The 22,907-nt window shown below is 51.0% G+C and overlaps 1 protein-coding gene across 7 annotated transcripts in view; it reads right to left on the reverse strand.

Moving 5' to 3' along the window:
* The window catches only part of LOXL3 (lysyl oxidase like 3), a 95,294-nt gene that overhangs the window by 41,489 nt on the left and 30,898 nt on the right, over positions 1–22,907 (reverse strand). For all 7 annotated transcript variants that reach the window (XM_083179043.1, XM_083179049.1, XM_083179027.1 and 4 more), the window contains exon 2: positions 2,661–2,975. In XM_083179043.1, coding sequence (XP_083035169.1) covers positions 2,661–2,964 — 304 coding nt within the window. In that variant the 5' untranslated portion in view covers positions 2,965–2,975. The remainder of the gene's footprint in view (positions 1–2,660; positions 2,976–22,907) is intronic.

Genomic DNA, 22,907 nt, shown 5'->3' on the forward strand with positions numbered 1-22,907 from the left:
CCTAGGAGAGCACACATCCCCACACCTAAGGGATTTATTCCAAAAAATATATGGTCACTAACCCCAGAAGTCTACGGTTTGGGAAATTTAACCTGTGGATCTACCTAAATCTGTGGATCTAATACGGTTGTATTTTTGGATATGCTTCCAACTAAGTCCTAGGAGAAATTCCACCACATTCTTATAGATGTTCTTCTAAAGAAATTTACAATTCCATTTAATATTTATTTTTAATTAAGGTTCTATCTGGGCCAAAAACTCATTGGGCCAACACAGATATTTCTATCTGTCCACTACCAAATATGACCTGAAGGGTATTAAATGTTGCATTCTTAATAAGAGATCACAAACCCCTGATGAAGCTTCTTATCGAGGCGAAACGCGTTGGGTACTGATCACGGTTTCAAAATAAAAAGAAAAATTTCTTCAAAAGAACTACTTCAGAAGTGTATTCGATTTTATTATTGTTTTACTGTGTATGTTATATGGACATTACAAGAATAGGGCGCTGAAGACACTACTGTTTGATATATATATATATATATTTGATATACTGTATGTACAGTTCTATTACGATAATGCGATTATTCCATTAGATTTGTTGTTTGAATTTACTGTGTTTGCAATTAAAAACAAAATTGTAAACACTGAGTGGTCTCTGTGTTCTCATTACCTTTATATAGTACTCATTGCTGCACTATACCATTGAGGTATCACTGATCTAGCTGAGTGACACAAATAAGGGTTATATATCACTCGGGGAGGCTTTATCCGACCCTAATGCACATGCATGGAACTGGAGCTTACATTCAGCGTCCAGAGGTGTCACCATCGGAACTTACCTATCTATCCTATAATATACACTAGAGGTACCACCATGGGAACTTACCGATCTATATCCTATAATATACACCAGAGGCTCCACCATGGGAACTTACCTATCTCTATTCTATAATATACACTAGAGGTACCACCATGGGAACTTACCTATATCCTATAATATACACCAGAGGTACCACCATGGGAACTTACCGATCTATATCCTATAATATACACCAGAGGCACCACCATGGGAACTTACCTATCTCTATTCTATAATATACACTAGAGGTACCACCATGGGAACTTACCAATCTATATCCTATAATATACACCAGAGGCACCACCATGGGAACTTACCTATCTCTATTCTATAATATACACTAGAGGTACCACCATGGGAACTTACCAATCTATATCCTATAATATAAACCAGAGGCACCACCATTGGAACTTACCTATCTCTATTCTATAATATACACTAGAGGTACCACCATGGGAACTTACCTATATCCTATAATATACATTAGAGGTACCACCATGGGAACTTACCTATCTCTATTCTATAATATACACCAGAGGCACCACCATGGGAACTTCCCTATCTCTATTCTATAATATACACTAGAGGTACCACCAAGGGAACTTACCTATATCCTATAATATACACCAGAGGTACCACCATGGGAACTTACCTATCTCTGTCCTATCACTTACACCAGTGGTATCACCATGGAGACTTACATATCTATATCCTATAATATACACTAGGTATCACCATGGGAACTTACTCATCTATATCCTATAACACACCAGAGGTTTCCACCATGGGAACTTACCTATATCCTATAATATACACCAGAGGTACCACCATGGGAACTTACATATATCTATCATATAATATACACCAGGTATCACCATGGACACTTACTCATCTATATCCTATAAAACACCAGATGTATCACCAGGAGAACTTACCTATCTTTGTCCTATAATAAACACCAGAGGTATCACAATGGGAACTTACCTATCTCTGTCCTAAAATTTACGCATAGGTATCACCATGGGAACTTACCTATCTATGTCCCATCACTTACACCAGAGGTAACACCATGGGAACTTGCCTATCTCTCTCCTATCACTTACACCAAAGGTATCACTATTGGAACTTACCTAACTCTGTTTTATCACTTACACCAGAGGTATCACTATGGGAACTTACCTATCTCTTTCCTATCACTTTCACTAGAGTTATCACCATGTGAACTTACCAATACCTTACACCAGAAGTACAGCTATGGGAACTTACCAATACCTTACACCAGAAGTACAGCTATGGGAACTTACCAATACCTTACACCAGAAGTACAGCTATGGGAACTTACCAATACCTTACACCAGAAGTACAGCTATGGGAACTTACCAATACCTTACACCAGAAGTACAGCTATGGGAACTTACCAATACCTTACACCAGAAGTACAGCTATGAGAACTTACCAATACCTTACACCAGAAGTACAGCTATGGGAACATACCAATACCTTACACCAGAAGTACAGCTATGGGAACTTACCAATACCTTACACCAGAAGTACAGCTATGAGAACTTACCAATACCTTACACCAGAAGTACAGCTATGGGAACTTACCAATACCTTACACCAGAAGTACAGCTATGGGAACTTACCAATACCTTACACCAGAAGTACAGCTATGAGAACTTACCAATACCTTACACCAGAAGTACAGCTATGGGAACTTACCAATACCTTACACCAGAAGTACAGCTATGGGAACTTACCAATACCTTACACCAGAGGCATCATAGTCAGCACTTACCTATCCCTGTCCCATACTTGGCGCTGTGTGTCCATCCAGTTGCCTCTGTAAATCCCAGGTGTCGGCAAAGAATATGAGCATTCTCCATTGTAAAGTCATCATCACATATTGTGCCCCATTCCTGATTATAAAAGACTTCTATCCTCCCCTCATTGTGCTTGCGGGGGAACCCGGCCAGACGGAACTTCGGGCTGCTGCTTTGATTTGGGGAGCGGCTTGTAGGCTGTGGGGTTTGTTGGGTCCAGCATGGAACTAGTGCAGATATTGTGCAGAGGACCCACAGACTGACTGAGAGATTAATCATGGTATATAGTCCTAAGGGCACAAAGAGATACCACCACTTAATGTATGTAAGCTATACTCATCTGGCAAGCACTCCTTACACCACTCATTCCCCAGAGGGCAGAAGTGATAGGGGCAGTTTAGAGGTTACTGCGCATGCAATAATGATGCTCACTGACAACATTGTATGGCAATGACGCTCAGACAGTGGCGGAACTAGCAGTGGTGCAGCCGGTGCAATGCACTGGTGCCGGCCGGAGTGATTGGGCGGACAGCACTACGATGAGTCTCACCAACTCATTATAAGATGCCGTACTGTAAATAAAGACTGAAAGTGCGAAATGTGGCAACAAAGGCAATGGATGAAAGGCCTGGTTCTGGTTGGCTCGCTAAGCAGTGTCAGTTTGCTGCTTAGTGAGCCTCCTAGCCCCGGGCATGTGAATGCCTGCCTCCAGCACCCAGTGAATATCCCCGCCACACTAAGAACATCCCCGCCACACTGAGAACATCCCCGCCACACTGAGAACATCCCCGCCACACTGAGAATATCCCCGCCACACTGAGAATATCCCTGCCACACTGAGAACATCCCCGCCACACTGAGAACATCCCGCCACACTGGGAATATCCCCCCCCCCCACTGAGAACATCCCCGCCACACTGAGAACATCCCCGCCACACTGAGAATATCCCCGCCACACTGAGAATATCCCCGCCACACTGAGAACATCCCCGCCACACTGAGAATATCCCCGCCACACTGAGAATATCCTCCCCCCCACTGAGAACATCCCCGCCACACTGAAAACATCCCCGCCACACTGAGAATATCCCCGACACACTGGGAATATCCCCCCCCACTGAAAACATCCCCGCCACACTGAGAACATCCCCGCCACACTCAGAATACCACCGCCACACTGAGAATATCCCCGCCACACTGAGAATATCCCCCCCCCACTGAGAACATCCCCGCCACACTGAGAACATCCCCGCCACACTGAGAACATCCCCGCCACACTGAGAATATCCCCGCCACACTGAGAATACCCCCGCCACACTGAGAATATCCCCGCCACACTGAGAATATCCCCGCCGACCGAATGATCTCTACAGTGCTCATAAATCAAAGTCAGTCTCTGCTGACTTACACTAGTCCGAGAACTGGATGGGCAGATGTCAGCCGCCCGTCGCCCCCCCCCCCCAGGCAGAAGTGCCCACCGCCAGGAAATGTAAAGTGTTCGCATGTGAATGTCCCCTTGCCCTTGTCTGTCCCTGCCCCCCTCCCCGTGCGAGCGCCATGGTGACTATGCAAGTCTCCGAAGAATCCCACACAGAAGCCTTGCCCATGCACATAAGAGAATATGCGTCACCATGTTCACACTGGGGAGCGAACTGATCCGAATCAGGCCTGAAATGCACAGAATCCCTTATCACATTGGATGCATGGAAGTGTGGGCAGTGCACACGTCAGTCTAGACACTACACATGCCGTCAGCTACCGTGCAGGCAGTCCTGGAGGGAGACACTACACATGCCGTCAGCTACCGTGCAGGCAGTCCTGGAGGGAGACACTACACATGCAGTCAGCTACCGTGCAGGCAGTCCTGGAGCATACCTCCCAACTGTCACGATTACAGCGGGTGGTGAGAAAGTCGGCTCCTGATTGGCCAGAAATCATTTTGAGCAGAGACGCAGAGGAAGAAGGATCTCTGCGTCTCTAGTATACAGCGGAGGCAGAGCGGGTACCACAGAAGCCGGGAGCAGCACGTCTTGAAGTGAAGATGCCGGGGTGGGCGCCAGAGGACAGGTGAGTAGGATTTGCTTCCCCAGGTACCCCTTTGGATTACTACGGATCCAGGACCCCGGACTCTTCAGCCCTGGAGCCCCGGACCCGGACCAGCCCCGGAACCAAGCCACCGGACCGGACCCTGGGACCTACCTACGGGCTCAAGATAGGTAAGTATCAGTGTGTTTGTGTAATGTATATATTAAACTTTTATTTTTCTAATGTGTCAGAGTGTATTTATTTAACTATTTTTTTTTCTGTGGAACTACAAGTGCCAGCGGGCCCTTTAATGCCCCGCATGCTGGGACTTGTGGTTCTCCAAGTCCCAGCATGCGGGGGAGGCTTGCTGGGACTCATAGTTCCACAGGAAAAAACAATAGTTTTTATTCTATTTTTTTTACACAATGATCAGCCCGGTGGCCACCGCACAGGGCCACTGGGGACAGCACCAGGCTTCAGCCTGGTCAGGTGAGTCCTGGAGGGGGGGGGGGGGGGGGGCTTTATTGGGGGGGGGGGGTCCCCACTCCCCCAGGACCCCTGGCCAGGCTGACCGGTCAGAAGGCTGAATGATTTGGCCGCGGGACCTTATATAATAAGTGTCCCCCGGCTGTGGCATTACCCTGCTTGCTGGTTTGGCCTGGGGCTGGTTCTTTAAATACGGGGGACTCCTGGTCATTTTGTCCCCCCGTATTTTGGGAACCAGCCCCGGACCTGGGGCTGGTTTTAAAAAATCAGCGAAGCCCTATTTGTCGGGTTTACTGATTTTTTAATACCAGCCCCGGCTCTTTCAGCCTGGTGCTGGTTACGGCTGTGGGGGGGACCCCACGCCGGTTTTTGTTTTTTTAGTCAAAGCTGGAACGCCCACATGGGCGTTCCAGCTTTGGCAGTATAGTCGCAAGAACGGCAGCATATCGGTCGAACGTGCGTACACACTGCACTTTTGTACCGATATGGGTCCGTCCTGTCGGATGAAAATTAAACAGCAAAGAACCGTCGACCGACCGAGTATGGACGGTCAAGACAGTTTTTTGCCGTTTATCGCTCGTACGGGACAGCGTACACACATATACAATTGAACGGCTGTCCGACCCAGATCGAAAGAACGGCCCAACAATTGTATATATGTGTACCCAGCTTTACTGTGATTGTGGCCGATCCCCGCAGCATGCACCCCAGTAGTCCCCGTGTACTCTGTATTAGCAGGCAGTAGGGCTGTATATAGTGTAACTTAGTGTGATCCTGGCTGATTTCTGCAGCATGCGCCCCAGTAGTCCCCGTGTACTCACCCCAGTAGTCCCCATGTACTCACCTCAGTAGTCCCCGTGTACACACCCCAGTAGTCCCCATGTACTCTGTATTAGCAGACAGTAGGGCTGTATATAGTGTAACTTACTGTGACCCTGGCTGATCCCCGCAGCATGCACCCCAGTAGTCCCCATGTACTCACCCCAGTAGTCCCCGTGTACTCACCCCAGTAGTCCCTGTGTGCTCTGTATTAGCAGACGGTAGGGCTGTATATAGTGTAACTTACTGTGATCCTGGCCGATCCCCGCAGCATGCGCCCCAGTAGTCCCTGTGTACTCACCCCAGTAGTCCCCGTGTACTCACCCCAGTAGTCCCTGTGTACTCACCCCAGTAGTCCCCGTGTGCTCTGTATTAGCAGACAGTAGGGCTGTATATAGTGTAACTTACTGTGACCCTGGCCGATCCCCGCAGCATGCACCCCAGTAGTCCCTGTGTACTCACCCCAGTAGTCCCTGTGTACTCACCCCAGTAGTCCCCATGTACTCACCTCAGTAGTCCCCGTGTACACACCCCAGTAGTCCCCATGTACTCACCTCAGTAGTCCCCGTGTACACACCCCAGTAGTCCCCGTGTACTCTGTATTAGCAGACAGTAGGGCTGTATATAGTGTAACTTACTGTGATCGTGGCCGATCCCCGCAGCATGCACCCCAGTAGTCCCCGTGTACTCTGTATTAGCAGACAGTAGGGTTGTATATAGTGTAACTTACTGTGACCCTGGCTGATCCCCGCAGCATGCACCCCAGTAGTCCCTGTGTACTCACCCCAGTAGTCCCCATGTACTCACCTCAGTAGTCCCTGTGTACTCACCCCAGTAGTCCCCATGTACTCACCTCAGTAGTCCCTGTGTACTCACCCCAGTAGTCCCCGTGTACTCTGTATTAGCAGGCAGTAGGGCTGTATATAGTGTAACTTACTGTGATCCTGGCCGATCCCCGCAGCTTGCACCCCAGTAGTCCCCGTGTACTCTGTATTAGCAGGCAGTAGGGCTGTATATAGTGTAACTTACTGTGATCGTGGCCGATCCCCGCAGCATGCACCCCAGTAGTCCCCGTGTACTCTGTATTAGCAGACAGTAGGGTTGTATATAGTGTAACTTACTGTGACCCTGGCTGATCCCCGCAGCATGCGCCCCAGTAGTCCCTGTGTACTCACCCCAGTAGTCCCTGTGTACTCTGTATTAGCAGGCAGTAGGGCTGTATATAGTGTAACTTACTGTGATCCTGGCCGATCCCCGCAGCATGCACCCCAGTAGTCCCTGTGTGCTCACCCCAGTAGTCCCTGTGTACTCACCCTAGTAGTCCCCGTGTGCTCTGTATTAGCAGACAGTAGGGTTGTATATAGTGTAACTTACTGTGACCCTGGCTGATCCCCGCAGCATGCACCCCAGTAGTCCCTGTGTACTCACCCCAGTAGTCCCTGTGTACTCACCCCAGTAGTCCCCATGTACTCACCTCAGTAGTCCCCGTGTACACACCCCAGTAGTCCCCGTGTACTCACCCCAGTAGTCCCCATGTACTCACCTCAGTAGTCCTCGTGTACACACCCCAGTAGTCCCCGTGTGCTCTGTATTAGCAGACAGTAGGGTTGTATATAGTGTAACTTACTGTGACCCTGGCTGATCCCCGCAGCATGCACCCCAGTAGTCCCCATGTACTCACCTCAGTAGTCCCCGTGTACACACCCCAGTAGTCCCCGTGTGCTCTGTATTAGCAGACAGTATTGGAAGTAGGTATTTATTATATAACTCTCTGCAGGACTAATATTGCTGCGTGTGATTCATGTTCCAGCCGGTCAGGCAGAACATAATGTTCCTCAGGGCTCAGACCCAAGCATGGGAAACATTCCAGGCATTCAGCACTAATCACCCCGGCCAAATATACAGATCCCAGAGCACGCCGACACCAGGTCAGGGCACATCTCCTAGGAGCTTCCACCTAGGGGGAGGGGTTAGGCACAGGTGCAGGGGGAGGGGTCTAGCGTAGGTCTGCGGACAGGTACAGGGGAGGGGTCTAGCGCAGGTCCGCAGGCAGGTACAAGGAGAGGGGTCTAGCGCAAGTCCGCGGACAGGTACAGGGAGAGAGACCTGGGAGAAGGGAAGGGGCCTGATTGCAGGTACAGGGGGAGAGGCCTAGCGCAGGTCCGGGGGGGAGGGACCAGGGGGAGGGGCCTGGGTGCAGGTCCAGAGGGAGGGACCCGAGGGCAGGTACAGACGGAGAGACCTGGGAGAAGGTACAGGGGGAGGGGCCTGATTGCAGGCAAAGGAAAGAGGCCTAGCGCAGGTCTGGGGGGAGGGACCAGGGTACGGGGGAGGGGTCTAGTGCAGGTTCGGTGGCAGGTACAGTTGAAGGGACCTGGTAGAAGATACAAGGGTAGGGGCCTGATTGCAGGTACAGGAGGAGGGGCCTAATTGCATGTACAGAGGGAGGGGCCTGATTGCAGGTACAGGGGGAGGGGCCTGGGGCATGCACAGGGGAAGGGACCTGGGGCAGGAACAGGTGGAAGGACCAGGGTAAAGGAGGAGGGACCTGAGTGTTTGTACAAGGGAAGAGGCCTAGCACAGGTCTGGGGGGATGGACCTGAGGGCAGATACAATTGGATGGACCTGGGGGTAGGTACAGGGGGAGGGACTAGGGGGCAGGTACAGGGGGAGGAACCAGGGGGCAGGTACAGGTGGTGGGGCTTGGGGGCAGGTACAGGGGTGAGACCTAGGGGCAGGTACATGGGCAGTGACCTGGGGGCAGGCACAGGGGGAGGGACCTAGGGGCAGGTACAGGGGGAGGGACCAAGGGGCAGGTAGAGGGGGTGGGCCAGGGGGCAGGTACAGGGGGTGGAACCCTGGGGCGGGTGCAGGGGTTGGGACCAAGGGGCAGGTACAGGGGGTGAGAGCAGGGGGCAGGTACAGGGGGTGGGACCTAGGGGCAGGTACACGGGGAGGGGTCCTAGGGGCAGGTACAGGTGGAGGGACCTGGGGGCAGCTATAGTGGGAGGGACCAAGGGGCAGATACAGGGGGAGGAACCAAGGGGCAGGTACAGGGGGTGGGACCAGGGGGCAGGTACAGGGGGTGGGACCTAAGAGCAGGTACATGGGGAGGGGGCCTAGGGGCAGGTACAATGGGAGGGACCAAGGGGCAGGTACAGGGTTGAGGGACCAAGGGGCAGGTACAGGGGGTAGGACCAGGGGGTGGGACCTAGGGGCAGGTACAGGGGGAGATTGGGTAATACTCATATAATCTTGTTTCTGGTGTCAACAAATAAGCAGGACAGCGGCAGCCCGGCTATAACGTGCAGCACACACTTCAGCACCTGTAGCTGGGGATACTGGGAATTTGCAGTGGCTGGGATACTGGGAATCATGGGAATCTGCAGTGGATATTGGGAATCGGCAGCGGCTGGGTATACTAGGAATCAGCAGCGGATATTGGGAATCAGCAGCAGCTGGGGATACTAGAAATAGGCTTGGGATATTGGGACTCGGCAGCGGCTGGGGATACTGGGAATCTGCAGCGGATATTGGGAATCAGCAGTGGCTGGGGATACTAGGAATCTGCAGCGGATATTGGGAATCGGCAGCGGCTGGGGATACTAGGAATCTGCAGCGGATATTGGGAATCGGCAGCAGCTGGGGATACCAGGAATCTGCAGCGGATATTGGGAATCGGCAGCGGCTGGGGATACCAGGAATCTTCAGCGGATATTGGGAATCGGCAGCGGCTGGGGATACCAGGAATCTGCAGCGGATATTGGGAATCAGCAGCAGCTGGGGATACCAAGAATCTGCAGCAGATATTGGGAATCGGCAGCGGATGGGGATACTAGGAATCTGCAGCGGATATTGGGAATCAGCAGCGGCTGGGGATACTAGGAATCTGCAGCGGATATTGGGAATCAGCAGCGGCTGGTGATACTAGGAATCTGCAGCGGATATTGGGACTCGGCAGCGGCTGGGGATACCAAGAATCTGCAGCGGATATTGGGAAACAGCAGCGGCTGGGGATACCAGGAATCTGCAGCGGATATTGGGAAACAGCAGCGGCTGGGGATACCAGGAATCTGCAGCGGATATTGGGAATCGGCAGCGGCTGGGGATAATAGGAATCTGCAGCGGATATTGGGAATCGGCAGCGGCTGGGGATACCAGGAATCTGCAGCGGATATTGGGAATCAGCAGCGGCTGGGGATACCAGGAATCTGCAGCGGATATTGGGAATCGGCAGTGGCTGGGGATACTAGGAATCTGCAGCGGATATTGGGAATCAGCAGCGGCTGGGGATACCAGGAATCTGCAGCGGATATTGGGAATCGGCAGCGGCTGGGGATACCAGGAATCTGCAGCGGATATTGGGATTAGGCAGCGGCTGGGGATACCAAGAATCTGCAGCGGATAGTGGGAATTGTCAGCGGCTGGGGATACTAGGAATCTGCAGCGGATATTGGGAATCGGCAGCGGCTGGGGATACCAGGAATCTGCAGCGGATATTGGGAAACAGCAGCGGCTGGGGATACCAGGAATCTGCAGCAGATATTGGGAATCAGCAGTGGCTGGGGATACTAGGAATCTGCAGTGGATATTGGGAATCGGCAGTGGCTGTGGATACTAGGAATCGGCAGCGGATGGGGATACTAGGAATCTGCAGCGGATATTGGGAATAGGCAGCGGCTGGGGATACTAGGAATCTGCAGCGGATATTGGGAATCGGCAGCGGCTGGGTATACTAGGAATCAGCAGCGGATATTAGGAATCAGCAGCAGCTGGGGATACTAGAAATAGGCTTGGGATATTGGGACTCGGAAGCGGCTGGGGATACTGGGAATCTGCAGCGGATATTGGGAATCAGCAGCGGCTGAGGATACTAGGAATCTGCAGCGGATATTGGGAATCGGCAGCGGCTGGGGATACTAGGAATCTGCAGCGGATATTGGGAATCGGCAGCAGCTGGGGATACCAGGAATCTGCAGCAGATATTGGGAATCGGCAGCGGCTGGGGATACCAGGAATCTTCAGCGGATATTGGGAATCGGCAGCGGCTGGGGATACCAGGAATCTGCAGCGGATATTGGGAATCAGCAGCAGCTGGGGATACCAAGAATCTGCAGCAGATATTGGGAATCGGCAGCGGCTGGGGATACTAGGAATCTGCAGCGGATATTGGGAATCGGCAGCGGCTGGGGATACTAGGAATCTGCAGCGGATATTGGGAATCAGCAGCGGCTGGGGATACTAGGAATCTGCAGCGGATATTGGGAATCAGCAGCGGCTGGGGATACTAGGAATCTGCAGCGTATATTGGGACTCGGCAGCGGCTGGGGATACCAAGAATCTGCAGCGGATATTGGGAAACAGCAGCAGCTGGGGATACCAGGAATCTGCAGCGGATATTGGGAAACAGCAGCGGCTGGGGATACCAGGAATCTGCAGCGGATATTGGGAATCGGCAGCGGCTGGGGATAATAGGAATCTGCAGCGGATATTAGGAATCTGCAGCGGATATTGGGAATCGGCAGCGGCTGGGGATACCAGGAATCTGCAGCGGATATTGGGAATCAGCAGCGGCTGGGGATACCAGGAATCTGCAGCGGATATTGGGAATCGGCAGTGGCTGGGGATACTAGGAATCTGCAGCGGATATTGGGAATCAGCAGCGGCTGGGGATACCAGGAATCTGCAGCGGATATTGGGAATCGGCAGCGGCTGGGGATACCAGGAATCTGCAGCGGATATTGGGATTAGGCAGCGGCTGGGGATACCAAGAATCTGCAGCGGATAGTGGGAATTGTCAGCGGCTGGGGATACTAGGAATCTGCAGCGGATATTGGGAATCGGCAGCGGCTGGGGATACCAGGAATCTGCAGCGGATATTGGGAAACAGCAGCGGCTGGGGATACCAGGAATCTGCAGCAGATATTGGGAATCAGCAGTGGCTGGGGATACTAGGAATCTGCAGTGGATATTGGGAATCGGCAGCGGCTGTGGATACTAGGAATCGGCAGCGGATGGGGATACTAGGAATCGGCAGCGGATATTGGGAATCGGCAGCGGCTGGGGATACTAGGAATCTGCAGCGGATATTGGGAATCAGCAGCGGCTGGGGATACCAGGAATCTGCAGCGGATATTGGGAATCGGCAGCGGCTGGGGATACTAGGAATCTGCAGCGGATATTGGGAATCGGCAGCGGCTGGGGATACCAGGAATCTGCAGCGGATACCAGGAATCTGCAGCGGCTGGGGATACTAGGAATCGGCAGCGGATATTGGGAAACGGCAGCGGCTGGGGATACCAGGAATCGGCAGCGGCTGGGGATACTAGGAATCGGCAGTGGATATTGGGAATCGGCAGCGGCTGGGGATACTAGGAATCTGCAGCGGCTGGGGATACTAGGAATCGCCAGCGGATATTGGGAATCGGCAGCGGCTGGGGATACTAGGAATCTGCAGCGGCTGGGGATACAGCAGCAGCCAGGTTATAATGAATGTGCAGAACAACCTCTCAGTCCTGTGTAACACCCTATAGATGAGCTATTCATGGTATAATAATGCTGTATACTGTGTCAGGTACAGGAGGAGAGACATTCCCAGCACAGCTGTTTCTCCAAGTGTGGTTAATGCACAAATTCCATGACCTAAATTCAAAGAGGAAATAGGCAAAATCCCAAAATCATGACATGTCTAATTATTATCTGCTACCCAGATCCTCCTGCATAAAGCAGACCCCTCCCGGTAAGCACACAGTCCATGACATTGATACAGTAATGGTACATTCCCTGAGCAAGGAGCAGACAACTGGCGCCACCTAGTGTCTGCTGTCCATCCAAGCTTGTCCCCTCCACACGGTGCTAGCGCTGCCTGTAATGCAGTAATGAGACTACACATAAATCAGCCATCATCACTGGAATCTCCCCCTCGCTGGAAACATCTGCGGAGAGTTAGCACTGGGACGTGTGGCATTTAGCGTGACAGTATGTTACGTGTGTTACGCAGATGTTCTCTGCGTGATTTATGCAGAATATTATCCGTTTCATAACTTGTGATCTGCTCAGCAACTCTGATATTCCAATATTCTATCCTGTACTCCCGCTCTCCCAGTATACCCCATGTACCACCCTGATACCCATCACCGAATATACCCCGTGTACCACCCTGATACCCATCACCGAATATACCCGTGTACCACCCTGACACCCATCACCGAATATACCCCGTGTACCACCCTGATACCCATCACCGAATATACCCCGTGTACCACCCTGATACCCATCACCGAATATACCCAGTGTACCACCCTGACACCCATCACCGAATATACCCCGGGTACCACCCTGATACCCATCACTGAATATACCTCGTGTACCACCCTGATAGCCCTCACCGAATATACCCCGTGTACCACGCTAATACCCCTCACCCAATATACCCTGTGTCACCCTGATACCCCTCACCCAATATACCCCGTGTACCACCCTGATACCATCACCGAATATACCCCGTGTACCACCCTAATACCCCTCACCCAATATACCCTGTGTCACCCTGATACCCCTCACTCAATATACCCCGTGTACCACCCTGATACCATCACCGAATATACCCCGTGTACCACCCTGATACCCCTCACCGAATATACCCTGTGTACCACCCTGATACCCCTCACCCAATATACCCCGTGTACCACCCTGATACCATCCCCGAATATACCCCGTGTACCACCCTGATACCCATCACCGACTATACCCCGTGTACCACCCTGATACCCATCACTGAATATACCCCGTGTACCACCCTGATACCCCTCACCCAATATACTCCGTGTACCACCCTGATACCCATCACCGACTATACCCCGTGTATCACCCTGATACCGATCACCCAATATACCCCGTGTACCACCCTGATACCATCACCGAATATACCCCGGGTACCACCCTGATACCCCTCACCCAATATACCCCGTGCACCACCCTGATACCCATCACCGAATATACCCCGTGTACCACCCTGATACCCATCACCGAATATACCCCGGGTACCACCCTGATACCGATCACCGAATATACCCCGTGTACCACCCTGATACCCATCACCGAATATACCCCGTGTACCACCCTGATACCCATCACCGAATATACCCCGTGTACCACCCTGATACCCATCACTGAATATACCCTGTGTACCACCCTGATACCCATCACCGAATATACCCTGTGTCACCCTGATAGCCCTCACCATTGGAAGAGGTCGCGCGCGTTTGAGACACTCGCACACCTTATTCCGATGGAGCTCCCCGTCGGTCTCCATCGCCCCTCCCGAACCCCCAGTAACCCTGCCGCCCAGCAACTGGGACGCTCGTGCGTGTGAGATGCTCGCGTGTCCCAGTCTCAGCCAGCGCTCGCCAGCAGGGACATTCTGGCAAACACCGGCAATAAATGAGAAGGGCTCCATCTGTACTCTGAAATAGGGCGCTGCGGATCCTTGTTCTCTGCCCCCTGATACTTATGTCAGTGTCCTCTGCTGATGCAGCTATGGTTATGTGCCCTGTACTTGTCCTCTATTGTATTCAGCTGTCAGTCACTGTCTCCTGGGTTATATATCTGTAATAGGGTGCTGCGGATCCCTTGTTCTCTGCCCCCTGATACTTATGTCAGTGCCCCCTGCTGATGCAGCTATGGTCATGTGCCCGGTACTTGTCCTCTATTGTATACAGCTGCAAGTCACTGTCTCCTGGGTTATATACTCTGTAATAGGGTGCTGCGGATCCCTTGTTCTCTGCCCCCTGATACTTATGTCAGTGTCCCCTGCTGATGCAGCTATGGTTATGTGTCCTGTACTTGTCCTCTATTGTATTCAGCTGTCAGTCACTGTCTCCTGGGTTATATATCTGTAATAGGGTGCTGCGGATCCCTTGTTCTCTGCCCCCTGATACTTACAGTATGTCAGTGCCGCCTGCTGATACAGCTATGGTTATGTGCCCTGTACTTGTCCTCTATTGTATACAGCTGTCAGTCACTGTCTCCTGGGTTATATACTGTGTAATAGGGTGCTGCGGATCCCTTGTTCTCTGCCCCCTGATACTTATGTCAGTGTCCCCTGCTGATGCAGCTATGGTTAGGTGTCCTGTACTTGTCCTCTATTGTATTCAGCTGTCAGTCACTGTCTCCTGGGTTATATATCTGTAATAGGGTGCTGCGGATCCCTTGTTCTCTGCCCCCTGATACTTACAGTATGTCAGTGCCGCCTGCTGATGCAGCTATGGTTATGTGCCCTGTACTTGTCCTCTATTGTATTCAGCTGTCAGTCACTGTCTCCTGGGTTATATACTCTGTAATAGGGTGCTGCGGATCCCTTGTTCTCTGCCCCCTGATACTTATGTCAGTGTCCCCTGCTGATGCAGCTATGGTTATGTGTCCTGTACTTGTCCTCTATTGTATTCAGCTGTCAGTCACTGTCTCCTGGGTTATATATCTGTAATAGGGTGCTGCGGATCCCTTGTTCTCTGCCCCCTGATACTTACAGTATGTCAGTGCCGCCTGCTGATGCAGCTATGGTTATGTGCCCTGTACTTGTCCTCTATTGTATACAGCTGTAAGTCACAGTCTCCTGGGTTATATACTGTGTAATAGGGTGATGCGGATCCCTTGTTCTCTGCCCCCTGATACTTATGTCAGTGTCCTCTGCTGATGCAGCTATGGTTATATGCCCTGTACTTGTCCTCTGTTGTATTCAGCTGTAAGTCACTGTCTCCTGGGTTATATACTCTGCAATAGGGTGCTGCGGATCCCTTGTTCTGTGCCCCCTGATACTTATGTCAGTGCCGCCTGCTGATGCAGCTATGGTTATGTGCCCTGTACTTGTCCTCTTTTGTATTCAGCTGTAAGTCACTGTCTCCTGGGTTATATACTCTGTAATAGGGCGCTGCGGATCCCTTGTTCTCTGCCCTCTGATACTTATGTCAGTGCCGCCTGCTGATGCAGCTATGGTTATGTGCCCTGTACCTGTCCTCTATTGTATTCAGCTGTAAGTCACTGTCTCCTGGGTTATATACTCTGTAATAGGGTGCTGTAGGTCCCTTGTTCTCTGCCCCTGATACTTATGTCAGTGTCCCCTGCTGATGCAGCTATGGTTATGTGCCCTGTACTTATCCTCTATTGTATACAGCTGTCAGTCACTGTCTCCTGGGTTATATACTCTGTAATAGGGCGCTGCGGATCCCTTGTTCTCTGCCCCCTGATACTTATGTCAGTGCCGCCTGCTGATGCAGCTATGGTTATGTGCCCTGTACTTGTCCACTATTGTATACAGCTGTCAGTCACTGTCTCCTGGGTTATATACTGTGTAATAGGGCGCTGTGGATCCCTTGTTCTCTGCCCCCTGATACTTAGGTCAGTGTCCTCTGCTGATGCAGCTATGGTTATGTACCCTGTACTTGTCCTCTACTGTATTCAGCTGTAAGTCACTGTCTCCTGAGTGATATACTCTGTAATAGGGTGCTGCAGATCCCTTGTTCTCTGCCCCCTGATACTTATGTCAGTGTCCTCTGCTGATGCAGCTATGGTTATGTGCCCTGTACCTGTCCTCTATTGTATTCAGCTGTAAGTCACTGTCTCCTGGGTTATACACTCTGTAATAAGGCGCTGCGGATTCCTTGTTCTCTGCCCCCTGGTACTTATGTCAGTGTCCTCTGCTGATGCAACTATGGTTATGTTCCCTGTATTTGTCCTCTATTGTATATAGCTGTAAGTCACTGTCTCCTTGGTTATATACTCTGTAATAGGGCGCTGCGGATCCCTTGTTCTCTGCCCCCTGATACTTATGTCAGTGTCCTCTGCTGATGCAGCTATGGTTATGTGCCCTGTACTTGTCCTCTGTTGTTTACAGCTGTAAGTCACTGTCTCCTGGGTTATACACTCTGTAATAGGGCGCTGCGGATCCCTTGTTCTCTGCCCCCTGATACTTATGTCAGTGTCCTCTGCTGATGCTGCTATGGTTATGTGCCCTGTACTTGTCCTCTATTGTATTCAGCGGTCAGTCACTGTCTCCTTGGTTATATACTCTGTAATAGGGCGCAGCGGATCCCTTGTTCTGTGCCCCCTGATACTTATGTCCGTGCCCTCTGCTACTGTACTTGTCCTCTATTGTATACAGCTGTAAGTCACTGTCTCCTGAGTGATATACTCTGTAATAGGGTGCTGCAGATCCCTTGTTCTCTGCCCCCTGATACTTATGTCAGTGTCCTCTGCTGATGCAGCTATGGTTATGTGCCCTGTACCTGTCCTCTATTGTATTCAGCTGTAAGTCACTGTCTCCTGGGTTATACACTCTGTAATAGGGCGCTGCGGATTCCTTGTTCTCTGCCCCCTGGTACTTATGTCAGTGTCCTCTGCTGATGCAACTATGGTTATGTTCCCTGTATTTGTCCTCTATTGTATATAGCTGTAAGTCACTGTCTCCTTGGTTATATACTCTGTAATAGGGCGCTGCGGATCCCTTGTTCTCTGCCCCCTGATACTTATGTCAGTGTCCTCTGCTGATGCAGCTATGGTTATGTGCCCTGTACTTGTCCTCTGTTGTTTACAGCTGTAAGTCACTGTCTCCTGGGTTATACACTCTGTAATAGGGCGCTGCGGATCCCTTGTTCTCTGCCCCCTGATACTTATGTCAGTGTCCTCTGCTGATGCTGCTATGGTTATGTGCCCTGTACTTGTCCTCTATTGTATTCAGCGGTCAGTCACTGTCTCCTTGGTTATATACTCTGTAATAGGGCGCAGCGGATCCCTTGTTATGTGCCCCCTGATACTTATGTCCGTGCCCTCTGCTGCTGTACTTGTCCTCTATTGTATACAGCTGTAAGTCACTGTCTCCTGGGTTATATACTGTGTAATAGGGTGCTGCGGATCCCTTGTTCTCTGCCCCCTGATACTGATGTCAGTGTCCTCTGCTGATGCAGCTATGGTTATGTGCCCTGTCCTCTATTGTATTCAGCTGTAAGTCACTGTCTCCTGAGTGATATACTCTGTAATAGGGTGCTGCAGATCCCTTGTTCTCTGCCCTCTGATACTTAGGTCAGTGTCCCCTGCTGACGCAGCTATAGTTATGTGCCCTGTACTTGTCCTCTATTGTATTCAGCTGTAAGTCACTGTCTCCTGGGTTATATACTCTGTAATAGGGTGCTGCGGATCCCTTGTTCTCTGCCCCCTGATACTTATGTCCGTGCCCTCTGCTGCTGTACTTGTCCTCTATTGTATTCAGCTGTAAGTCACTGTCTCCTGGGTTATATACTGTGTAATAGGGCGCTGCGGATCCCTTGTTCTCTACCCCTGATACTTATGTCAGTGTCCTCTGCTGATGCAGCTATGGTTATGTGCCCTGTACTTGTTCTCTATTGTATACAGCTGTAAGTCACTGTCTCCTGGGTTATATACTCTGTAATAGGGTGCTGTAGGTCCCTTGTTCTCTGCCCCTGATACTTATGTCAGTGTCCCCTGCTGATGCAGCTATGGTTATGTGCCCTGTACTTGTCCTCTATTGTATTCAGCTGTAAGTCACTGTCTACTGGGTTATATACTCTGTAATAGGGTGCTGTAGGTGCCTTGTTCTCTGCCCCCTGATACTTATGTCAGTGTCCTCTGCTGATGCAGCTATGGTTATGTGCCCTGTACTTGTCCTCTATTGTATTCACCTGTAAGTCACTGTCTCCTGGGTTATATACTCTGTAATAGAGCAGTGCGGATCCCTTGTTATCTGCCCTGATACTTATGTCAGTGCCACCTGCTGATGCATCTATGGTACTTACTGATAGAATTACTGTATATCTTTTCCATCCATACCCCTACTAAAACAGGCCCAAATGATAAGATTTACCCCAAGCACGTGAGCGTCTGTGTACATCTGTTTGCTGTCTTTACTAATGCTAATTGCGACAAAAAAGGGACCCAAAGATGTGGAGCATGGTCTAGAAATTCTGGCCACACTGTGCGTCGCTAATGCGGCAGGAGGGGGACAGATGCCTTATGGTAGCATTGCAGCTCCAAGTGCTGTGTCCTGAGGTGCAGCACCGGATCATATAACAGCAAGGCTTGCGGTTAATGCAGGGAGCCTGCTGCATTTAGCCACGAGCCTCGCTGTTTTAGCTGCCCCGTACGCCCTTTTCCCCTCGCTCCAAAAACCTAGCGAGAGGGAAATGGCGTGTGTCAGTGAGCAGGCAGCACCCCATTGGCTCAGAAGAAGAACATAGTGTTACACCTCAGATATCGTATTCGTAGTCGTATTCTTAGTAAATTTTGTTGTTAAACTTTGTCCAGATTGATGCTCAGGGCGATGATGCCTGGTAGGGGCCAGTGAGTAGGGACAAGTATTATGGCGCAAGGGACTTGGACTGCCAGTGCCCAGAGGCATCACGGCCTGTTATATATATATATATATTATAACTAGGTGATTCATCGCGCCCTACGGGCGCTCTTTACACCGTCGCAAGGGTCTGCGCCCCCTTAATTTGTGAACTTTTGTATTGTGAGAAAGATGGTTAGAATTGTATGAAAGGTGCCCTGTATTGCAACTTGAGTTATAGGTGAAATGTGTTATATAGAGAGCATATGATGTGGAAGGGGGGTGTATTGTTTTGTTTAATTAAAAAGCGGTTACAGAGTAAGATGTACATTGATAGTGTGGAGGGTACAGTGACATTTGTGGGTGTGGGGGGGCTGTGTGTGCATGTTGTTTAGGTGTGTGTGCAATAGTATAGTAGGGTGTTTTTGAGTTAGCGGCTCCCCACTGGCGGAGGTCACGACACAGGAAAACAGGAGGCTGGGTAGTGATAGGGGTGTGTGGGCATAAGGGGGACTAAAGAGGAGGGTGGGGGACACTGTGCAGCTTCTGCCAGTGGGTGAGGGTCCAGTGTGGCAGCACAGGAGTACAGGACGGTGACCCTGAGTCAGTGTCTCCTCCTACTGGGTTGGAGTTAGGGTGCATGAGAGCAGGAGGCTGGGTGGTAAAGCATGATAGGGGAATGTGGGCAACACAGGGTGAGCGGGTCCCCCCTGGCGGAAGTTACGGGGCAGGAGAAAAGGAGGCAGGGCAGTAATAGAGGTGTGTGGGCATGAGGGGTAGTAAAGGTTTTTGGCTGTTGCAGAGTAGGGATGGCCATTGGTGCAGATGCCATCGATGGTTGGCATTGATGGCGATTTTGCACTCTGCCATCGATAGTAGTAAAATATTACTTGGATAACCATTGATTGTTATAGCTATCGATGGTCATCCATTATATCTGACTGAATAGGCCGTGGGTCAATCCGAACTCGGTGGCGGGACTTCCGGGTGTGGGGGGGCGGAGCTATGCTCCGTGTCTCGGCACCTTAAAAATGTTTTAAACTTGATCGGTTCTCTTTTGCCATCGATGTAGGGAAACCATCTGGTCCTCCCACATCGATGGCAAAAGTATTCAACATTGGCCATAAACCATCGATGATTTGAAATCATTGATGGTCGATGGGCATCCCTAGAACTGGAGGAGGGTGGGGGACAGTATGCAGATCCCGGCAGTGGGTGAGCGTCTCCTCCCACTGGGAGGGAGTGAGGGTGCATGAGAGCAGGAGGCTGTATAATAGTGGTATGTGGGCAAGACATTGATAAAAGTTGTGGTGCTGGTGCAGAGGACTGTGGGGATACTTCTGACCGGGAATCGCCGGGGGAAGGTCCTCAAATGCGGGAGGGGGGGCGCGGGTGTGTGTGTGTGTGGGGGTTTAGGGCGTGAATCACGGGAAGGGGGATCCGCAAATTGCGGGGGTTGTGGGGGTCCGTGAATCGCGGGAGGGGGGGGTCACGGGGTCCGTGAAACGTGGGAGGGGGTGCTGTGAATGGTGGGAGGGGGCACGGGGGGGGGCGTGAATCACGGGAGGGGGGGGGGTGTCACCTGGTGGCTGTGGAGTAATGGTGGATGGTGGGCGTGTACTGTAGCCCTGGCTGGGCGGGGGGTGGGTGATGCCAAGGGGGTGGTGGTGTGTATCACACTGGTCTTTTCCCTAGGGGGGGCGGGTTTGTGTATCCCGCTGGGCGGGAACGTTATACACACAGGGGATGAGTGACAGATCTGGCTAAATATATAATAGATTATATGTAGATAAATAGATTAGGCAACAGGTATAGATTCAGAAAAATTTGCAATTGCCAATGAGCATGAAGCAACGAGCATGAAACCCCTGGCAACAAGTATGTAACCATACCTCCCAACACGACCCATTCCAGGAGGGACAAAATGCTCTGTTCCTGGACTTCCTTGCCAGCTGCAGATGTGCAGCTGCAGCACAGTCCAAAATTCAATAGGGGAGCTATCAACTGTCACTCCAAACACTGCCAGACACTACAGCCAGGGACTCACTGACAGTTGGTGTGCCACCCCTCTTGGCACTTTGGGCTAGGAAGTCCAGATACAGAGCATTTTGTCCCTCCTGGAATATGTCATGTTGGGAGGTATGATGTAACTAGTGTCAATGTGCATGAACCCCCTAGCAACAAGAATGTAACACCTAGCAACAAGAATATAACTCCTGTCAATGAGCATGAAACCCCTGGCAATGGGCATTTACGTGGGTAAAAAATTAAAAAAAAAAATGTATGGGGGATGGGCACCAAAAATATTTTGGGAAAAATGTTGACTTACCGGCACACCTATTGTAAGCATTACGGAAAATAGCCGGCACAGACTATTACACACAATATAAAATGGGCGGCACAGACTATTACACACAATATAAAATGGGCGGCATGACAAAATGTCATCACAAAACATTTCATAATTTTTTTTTTTAAATCTACAAAAAGCTCTTATCCAGGGCACTCACACACTCCAAAACCTGAGGTGCGACACAGTGTGTGACAGGGGGTGGGACGCATTAACTATGCACATGCATTCTGCTACCCCTCGCAGGATACTGCATTGTTATCAATCACATAATACAGTATGCACTAAAATGTGCGATTATGAACACAATAGGACGCAATCCTCAGATATCAGCTGTCCTGGCCTCCCGGGTCTGCGACCAGACATTCACACTGCGTATGGATCCCTGTGTCACACTGCTACAGTCCACTCTCCTCACACCCGTCACACTCCTACAGTCCCACTGTCCTCACATCACTGTCACACTGCTACAGTCCACTCTACTCACACCCGTCACACTCCTACAGTCCCACTGTCCTCACATCACTGTCACACTGCTACAGTCCCACTGTCCTCACATCACTGTCACACTGCTACAGTCCCACTCTCCTCACATCACTGTCACACTGCTACAGTCCCACTCTCCTTACATTACTGTCACACTGCTACAGTCCCACTCTCCTCACACCCGTCACACTGCTACAGTCCCACTCTCCTCACATCACTGTCACACTGCTACAGTCCCACTCTCCTCACACCCGTCACACTGCTACAGTCCCACTGTCCTCACACACGTCACACTCCTACAGTCCCACTGTCCTCACACCCGTCACACTGCTACAGTCCCACTGTCCTCACATCACTGTCACACTGCTACAGTCCACTCTCCTCACACACGTCACACTCCTACAGTCCCACTGTCCTCACATCACTGTCACACTGCTACAGTCCCACTGTCCTCACATCACTGTCACACTGCTACAGTCCCACTCTCCTCACATCACTGTCACACTGCTACAGTCCCACTCTCCTCACATCACTGTCACACTGCTACAGTCCCACTCTCCTCACATCACTGTCACACTGCTACAGTCCCACTCTCCTCACATCCTCGTATCACACTGCTACAGCCCCACTGTCCTCACATCACTGTCACACTGCTACAGTCCACTCTCCTCACATCACTGTCACACTGCTACATTCCACTCTCCTCACACACGTCAC

Source organism: Crinia signifera, chromosome 1, assembly GCF_055691185.1.
Source record: "Crinia signifera chromosome 1, ASM5569118v1, whole genome shotgun sequence".
NCBI classification, from domain to species: domain Eukaryota; kingdom Metazoa; phylum Chordata; class Amphibia; order Anura; family Myobatrachidae; genus Crinia; species Crinia signifera.